Source organism: Osmerus mordax, chromosome 6, assembly GCF_038355195.1.
Source record: "Osmerus mordax isolate fOsmMor3 chromosome 6, fOsmMor3.pri, whole genome shotgun sequence".
Lineage (NCBI taxonomy): Eukaryota > Metazoa > Chordata > Actinopteri > Osmeriformes > Osmeridae > Osmerus > Osmerus mordax.
In genome coordinates this window covers 21,230,476-21,238,770 of record NC_090055.1, presented here as the reverse complement: position 1 = coordinate 21,238,770, position 8,295 = coordinate 21,230,476, and the positions used below count along the sequence as shown (strand labels likewise).

The 8,295-nt window shown below is 49.1% G+C and overlaps 1 protein-coding gene across 1 annotated transcript; it reads right to left on the bottom strand.

Moving 5' to 3' along the window:
* Positions 1 to 752: 752 nt before the first annotated feature.
* On the bottom strand, positions 753 to 5,553 carry gja9a (gap junction protein alpha 9a). Its single transcript, XM_067237474.1, has 2 exons — positions 5,504 to 5,553; positions 753 to 2,232 (listed from the first exon to the last, which is right to left on the bottom strand). The coding sequence occupies exons 1-2, from the start codon at positions 5,551 to 5,553 to the stop codon at positions 753 to 755; spliced, it is 1,530 nt and encodes a 509-aa protein (XP_067093575.1).
* Positions 5,554 to 8,295: the final 2,742 nt, after the last annotated feature.

Here is an 8,295-nt window from a genome sequence, read left to right as displayed (position 1 = left end):
TCTTTTAATCTGCACATGGCTGAACCCTTAGCTGAACCGTCCCCGAGGGTTGGGTAAGTGTTGGGTCATATCTGCAGGTCAGTGGGTGACTGTTGGGTCATATCTGCAGGTCAGTGGGTAAGTGTTGGGTCATATCTGCAGGTCAGTGGATGAGTGTTGGGTCATATCTGCAGGTCAGTGGGTGAGTGTTGGGTCATATCTGCAGGTCAGTGGGTGAGTGTTGGGTGAGTGTTGGGTCATATCTGCAGGTCAGTGGGTGAGTGTTGGGTGAGTGTTGGGTCATATCTGCAGGTCAGTGGGTGAGTGTTGGGTAAGTGTTGGGTCATATCTGCAGGTCAGTGGGTGAGTGTTGTGTAAGTGTTGGGTCATATCTGCAGGTCAGTGGGTGAGTGTTGGGTGAGTGTTGGGTCATATCTGCAGGTCAGTGGGTGAGTGTTGGGTGAGTGTTGGGTCATATCTGCAGGTCAGTGGGTGAGTGTTGGGTGAGTGTTGGGTCATATCTGCAGGTCAGTGGGTGAGTGTTGGGTGAGTGTTGGGTCATATCTGCAGGTCAGTGGGTGAGTGTTGGGTAAGTGTTGGGTCATATCTGCAGGTCAGTGGGTGAGTGTTGGGTAAGTGTTGGGTCATATCTGCAGGTCAGTGGGTGAGTGTTGGGTGAGTGTTGGGTCATATCTGCAGGTCAGTGGGTGAGTGTTGGGTAAGTGTTGGGTCATATCTGCAGGTCAGTGGGTGAGTGTTGGGTAAGTGTTGGGTCATATCTGCAGGTCAGTGGGTGCCCGCCTGCTGCTGGCCCCACTGCTGGCCATGGAGGGTCGCCGTGGGAGCGCCCGCGGGCTGTGTCTCGACCCGGAGCTGGAGTCCTCCAGGGAGTCTGGGGTGGACGGCCGACTGGGCCTGCCATCCGCCTTCCCCGAGGCTCTGCAGCCAGAGGGCCCTGCGCCGCCGTAGGAGTCGGTATCTGAGCTCTTGCCCTCCACCACCGTGGAGCAGTTGGACGAGGCGTTCCCCCTCCAGGGCTTCCTGGCAGCGCCGGCCAGCAGAGTGGGGCAGGACGAGGTATGGGTCGAGTCCCTGGACCGCTTCGGGGAGTCCAGGCCACGCCCATCCTTCTCCTCCTCACCGCGATGAGCAAACTCCTCCTCCTGTTTGGGGGGCGTGGTGGAGTCGCAGGGCGGGGAGCGCGTGTCGCTGCTGGTGTTGTTGGAGTTGCAGTTGTGCTCTGTGGGGCTGTGGGTCACATGCTTGGCCTCCTCCAGGCTGCCCTTCCCCGCCAGCTCCCCCTGGAGGGGCAGGAAGGCGGAGGGGTATCCGTCCGCATCCGGAGGCCTCTCCAGCAGCAGGTTGTAGCTGCTGGGCGCTGAGGGGATGGTGGCCTTGCGGCCGGTGAACGTGCCCATGCAGGACTGAGGAACCACTGAGTCCTTCTTGGCCTTGCTGGGGTAGCAGTCATCCAGATCGTCCCGCAGATGAGGATAGAAGTCCAGGATGCCGTTTTTGATCTTCTTGTAGCCCAGGTGTATGATCTCCAGGATGTTGAGGAAGAGGGACACTCCAGCGATGCACTGCATGAACACCATGAACACACTCTTCTCCGTGGGCCGGGACACGTAGCAGTCCACGGCGTTGGGGCACGGCTCCCGCTCGCACTTGAACAGCGGGATGAGGTGGAAGCCATAGAGGAGGTACTGGCCCGTCATGAAGCCCACCTCCACCACTGAGCGGGTGACGATGTGGGCCACATAGGTGCGGAGCAGCGAGCCCCTGAGAGGAGCCTTGTTCAGCTTCCCCTGCTCCAGCTGTCTCATCTCCCTCTCGATCCTCCTCCGGACCTCCAGCAGCTCCACGTCCACGCCCTCCAGCTCGCGCCGCAGCACCGCCTTCTTCTTCTGACGCTCTTTCTCCAGTGCGCGCAGGCGGTACAGGGCGTGGCCCATGTAAACCAGCGAGGGCGAGGACACGAAGATGACCTGCAGCACCCAGTAGCGGATGAGGGAGATGGGGAAGGCACGGTCGTAGCAGACGTTCCTGCAGCCCGGCTGCTCCGTGTTGCAGATGAAGTCGGCCTGCTCGTCGTTCCACACGTCCTCTGCCGCCACGCCCAGCACCAGCATCCGGAAGATGAACAGGATGGTCAGCCAGATCTTGCCCACCATGGTGGAGTGGATGTGGACCTCCTCCAAGATCCCACCCAGGAAGTTCCAGTCCCCCATCTTCACACGGGCATTGTTGTGACTGGAGGAGAGGAGCAGGTCAGTAAGGTTGAAAGAGAGTGATGAAGGGATGATGAGATAAAGGAGAGAGTGAAGAAGGGATGATGAGATAAAGGACAGAGTGGTGAAGGGATGATGAGATAAAGAAGAGAGTGATGAAGGGATGATGAGATAGAGGACAGAGTGGTGAAGGGATGATGAGATAAAGGAGAGTGATGAGAGTGAAGGGATGATGAGATAAAGGAGAGTGATGAGAGTGAAGGGATGATGAGATAAAGGAGAGAGTGATGAAGGGATGATGAGATAAAGGAGAGTAATGAGAGTGAAGGGATGATGAGATAAAGGAGAGTGATGAAGGGATGATGAGATAAAGGAGAGAGTGAAGAAGGGATGATGAGATAAAGGACAGAGTGGTGAAGGGATGATGAGATAAAGAAGAGTGATGACAGTGAAGGGATGATGAGATAAAGGAGAGTGATGAAGGGATGATGAGATAAAGTAGAGAGTGATGAAGGGATGATGAGATAAAGGAGTGATGAAGGGATGATGAGATACAGGAGAGAGTGATGAAGGGATGATGAGATAAAGGAGAGTGAAGAAGGGATGATGAGATAAAGGAGAGTGTGAAGAAAGTATGATGAGATAAAGAAGAGTTATGAGAGTGATGAAGGGATGATGAGATAAAGAAGAGAGTGATTAAGGGATGATGAGATAAAGGACAGAGTGGTGAAGGGATGATGAGATAAAGGACAGAGTGGTGAAGGGATGATGAGATAAAGGAGAGTGAAGAAGGGATGATGAGATAAAGGATATAGTGATGAAGGGATGATGAGATACAGGAGAGTGATGAAGGGATGATGAGATAAAGAAGAGAGTGAAGAAGGGATGATGAGATAAAGGAGAGAGTGATGAAGGGATGATGAGATAAAGGACAGAGTGATGAAGGGATGATGAGATACAGGAGAGAGTGATGAAGGGATGATGAGATAAAGCAAAGTGAAGAAGGGATGATGAGATAAAGGAGAGAGTGAAGAAGGGATGATGAGATAAAGGAGAGAGTGATGAAGGGATGATGAGATAAAGGACAGAGTGATGAAGGGATGATGAGATACAGGAGAGAGTGATGAAGGGATGATGAGATAAAGGAGAGTGAAGAAGGGATGATGAGATAAAGGACAGAGTGGTGAAGGGATGATGAGATAAAGGACAGAGTGGTGAAGGGATGATGAGATAAACGAGATAGTGATGAAGGGATGATGAGATACAGGAGAGAGTGATGAAGGGATGATGAGATAAAGAAGAGAGTGATTAAGGGATGATGAGATAAAGGACAGAGTGGTGAAGGGATGATGAGATAAAGGACAGAGTGGTGAAGGGATGATGAGATAAACGAGATAGTGATGAAGGGATGATGAGATACAGGAGAGTGAAGAAGGGATGATGAAATAAAGGCAAGAGTGAAGAAGGGATGATGAGATAAAGGAGAGAGTGAAGAAGGGATGATGAGATAAAGGAGAGAGTGAAGAAGGGATGATGAGATAAAGGAGATAGTGATGAAGGGATGATGAGATACAGGAGAGTGATGAAGGGATGATGAGATAAAGAAGAGAGTGATGAAGGGATGATGAGATAAAGTACAGAGTGATGAAAGGATGATGAGATACAGGAGAGAGTGATGAAGGGATGATGAGATAAAGGAGAGTGAAGAAGGGATGATGAGATAAAGGAGAGTGTGAAGAAAGTATGATGAGATAAAGGAGAGTGATGAGAGTGGTGAAGGGATGATGAGATAAAGGAGAGAGTGATGAAGGGATGATGAGATAAAGAACAGAGTGGTGAAGGGATGATGAGATAAAGAAGAGAGTGATGAAGGGATGATGAGATAAAGGACAGAGTGGTGAAGGGATGATGAGATAAAGGACAGAGTGGTGAAGGGATGATGAGATAAACGAGATAGTGATGAAGGGATGATGAGATACAGGAGAGAGTGAAGAAGGGATGATGAAATAAAGGCAAGAGTGAAGAAGGGATGATGAGATAAAGGAGAGAGTGAAGAAGGGATGATGAGATAAAGGAGATAGTGATGAAGGGATGATGAGATACAGGAGTGATGAAGGGATGATGAGATAAAGGAGAGAGTGAAGAAGGGATGATGAGATAAAGGAGAGAGTGATGAGAGTGATGAAGGGATGATGAGATAAAGGAGAGTGAAGAAGGGATGATGAGATAAAGGAGAGTGTGAAGAAAGGATGATGAGATAAAGGACAGTGATGAGAGTGATGAAGGGATGATGAGATAAAGGAGAGAGTGATGAAGGGATGATGAGATAGCGGACAGAGTGAAGAAGGGATGATGAGATAAAGGAGAGTGAAGAAGGGATGATGATATAAAGGAAAGTGAAGAAGGGATGATGAAATAAAGGTAAGAGTGAAGAAGGGATGATGAGATAAAGGAGAGAGTGAAGAAGGGATGATGAGATAAAGGAGAGAGTGAAGAAGGGATGATGAGATAAAGGAGTGTTAAAGGGATGATGAGATAAAGGAGAGAATGTTAAAGGGATGATGAGATAAAGGAGAGTGAAGAAGGGATGATGAGATAAAGGAGAGTGAAGAAGGGATGATGAGATAAAGGAGAGTGTTAAAGGGATGATGAGATAAAGGAGAGTGAAGAAGGGATGATGAGATAAAGGAGAGAGTGATGAAGGGATGATGAGATAAAGGAGAGAGTGGTGAGAGTGATGAAGGGATAATAGACAGAAAAGGGCTTTAGCAATAACTAAGCGGAAATTATCTTTCATTTGAGGGATAGCATGCATACCTCACGTCTAGATTATTCTTCAGAGATCTTTAGTTAATTGTGTGGCACAGCGGCTAACATCGGAATGAGGGCTAATCTGTTAAATCACCTGACAAATAACATTTTAAAATTAGATCATTTGTTTTAAACCAACATAAGTGGGGAAAAGGATTTACAAATGACACATAATAAATTTCCAATACAATTACCAAAGTATACAGAAATGACATACCTTTTATCAAAAAATACAAAACGTTACATTGATAAATCCTCAAGTTGAATTCTCATATCTGTTACAGTTCTAGACTTTTTAGAAATTTAAAAAAATTGATAAATAAAAGCGTGGGTAATCCCCAGGACATTGATAAAATCCTGCGATGTAATCATCTCATGCTCTGCTCTTTAGTCCTGTTCCCTCAGACAGAACCATCCTTTGGACGCTGTTAACTTATAAACAGTGTATCTGATCAATAGCAGAAGAAATCATTTCCATTTACCTTGCAGCAGCATGGACGGATGGCCTGTGGTTTAGGTCCCCACGGGTCATACAGATCCACCCAGCCAAACAAAATGCTACAAAAAAAATCGTTGGTGCCCCCAACGTCTGTCTCTGCCCATCACCTGAACCACCGCGCCCCTCCCGTACCCACAGCTGGCAGCACAACAGGACTGACTGGTCTAGGGCAGCACCACAACACAGCGCTCACAGGAAATCAATTCCCCCCCCCCCTCCCCCCCATGTGGTGTGGGGACAGTTAGCTGAGGGAGTTTGGGTTGGCAGGCTGAATCAAACCGTGTGGCGTTTCCCCTTGTCTTCATCGAGGGGTTCCTGTGGGCCAGGGAGCAGTTCTACAGGCGTATGTGAAGCCCTTTGTCACACTGCTTGGAAACATGGCTTTACTAATAAAGTTTGGTTTGATAAGGATGCTAGTCCACGAGTGATGCCGGTTCCTGTGTTCTCACAGTGTAACAGCATTCTCTGGGAGCAGGCTGCTGTTCAGGTTCAGGAGGACAGCACCAACACACAGCTGTGTTACTGGTACCTGACTCACTGACCTCACCCTGGTTCACCATCTCGATGTTGGAGATGGTCACAAACATGTTCACCCTCACATCAGTTCAACTCAGATGTTAATGTTCAAAAATAACAGTAAAATGTAAATGAGTAACTGTGGCTGGAATCTCCCTGACACCAGCACAATGTTATTATAGGCACCAAGCCACACAGCTTTTTCTAATCAATAGTTGTTTGTGCCTGTGTTGTAATCAATGGGTCATGTCCGATTTCATACTCTACTGCTCCTCCCTGTAATTAAGTTCCTCACTACCAGTTGACACAAAATTTTATTCCATTTACAAGAGATCGATGGTTCTGGTTTGTTGCACTTACTAATTTCTGGTTCTTCCCCTCAGATGACCATCCAGAAGTCCTGGTTCTGACCCAAGCGTGGAACTGTGTACATGCTCCTGTCTGATTCTAGGACTATAAAATGATTTTTCCCTCCGGCCATCTGCCTCTCAACACTCTCAGCCTTTTAGCCTCCACTGAATGTGCAGCCAGCTGGTTTCACATAGTCCTAGTCCTTGTCATGGCCCCTAGTCCTAGCCCTTGTCATGGCCCCTAGTCCTAGCCCCAGTCATGGCCCCTAGTCCTAGCCCCAGTCATGGCCCCTAGTCCTAGCCCCAGTCATGGGTCCTTGTCCTGAGTCCTAATTCAGGGTTCTAGACCAAGTCCTGAGTCCTAGTCCTAGGTACTAGACCTAGTCCTAACCATGAGTCCTTCTTCTGTAGAAATACTGTCTGATAAATAATGAAGATAAAATATGACATCCATGGTGGTGTGGTGCACTGGTGTGTCTGGGTTAGGGTGGTGGTGTGGTGCACTGGTGTGTCTGGGTTAGGGTGGTGGTGTGGTGCACTGGTGTGTCTGGGTTAGGGTGGTGGTGTGGTGCACTGGTGTGTCTGGGTTAGGGTGGTGGTGTGGTGCACTGGTGTGTCTGGGTTAGGGTGGTGGTGTGGTGCACTGGTGTGTCTGGGTTAGGGTGGTGGTGTGGTGCACTGGTGTGTCTGGGTTAGGGTGGTGGTGTGGTGCACTGGTGTGTCTGGGTTAGGGTGGTGGTGTGGTGCACTGGTGTGTCTGGGTTAGGGTGGTGGTGTGGTGCACTGGTGTGTCTGGGTTAGGGTGGTGGGTTGGTGCACTTAGAGGATCATCATCTGTAGTCTCAGTCTGGGCTCTCCTCTCTCCCGCCCACAGCACCTCCTGCCCCTCAGCCCCTCCTGCACCTCAGCCCCTCCTGCCCCTCAGCCCCTCCTGCCCCTTTTGCCCCTTCTGCCCTTCCTGCAACTCCTGCCAGACATTTTGATTTTCATGGAGGAATCAATGAGGGTCTCACCCTGACCATGCTGCTAGCCTGCAGCCAGGACCCTCCCCTGTGGATGACCCAGATCCTACATGTCAGGTTATGTAGAGCAAATGATGAAAAACGGGGGATATTGGTTAACGGGACACCTCCTCAGGCAGAGTCCTGGTCAGGAAGTGGTGACCGCTGAAGGTGAAAAACCAAATTAGCTTCAATCAAAATTAAAAGTGAATCATAAATCTCAATGATGATGGAAAAACAGGTGAAAATATTAAATTTCACTCCTAGACGCATTTAAATCAAAATGTTAAACTATATTCTCTAATCTCTCTCCCCATTGAAGGGGGAGAACAGAAAGAGCTGAAACTAAAGCAAGCTGAAAGATTTATCACAAGATTTAATTTCAAGTCATGGACTGAAGTTTCTGTAACGTTCCAGGTAGGTTTCGTATTTGAGTCGCTGTTGTGGTGGTGGTGCGGTGAGGCCGGATGACAAACCCTCTATTCTGTCCTGAAACGTTCGCCTCAGAAGCGGGGGGTCAAACTGGGTGACCAGGTCAATTAACTTTAGATAGTCTGATACTAGTGCAACAGACCAACCTTTAATCAGCCATGTTGCAAGTCACACCAAGTTGTGTTTGACCGACTGCTACTTTCATCCAAGGAAGCATTAACACTGTATGGCAGCAGGGACACCCTAACCCAGACCAGCCTAACCCAGACCACCCTAACCCAGACACACCCTAACCCAGACCACCCTAACCCAGACCACCCTAACCCACACACACCCTAACCCAGACCACCCTAACCCAGACCATCCTAACCCAGACCACCCTAACCCAGACCATCCTAACCCAGACACACCCTAACCCAGACACACCCTAACCCAGACCATCCTAACCCACACACACCCTAACCCAGACCACCCTA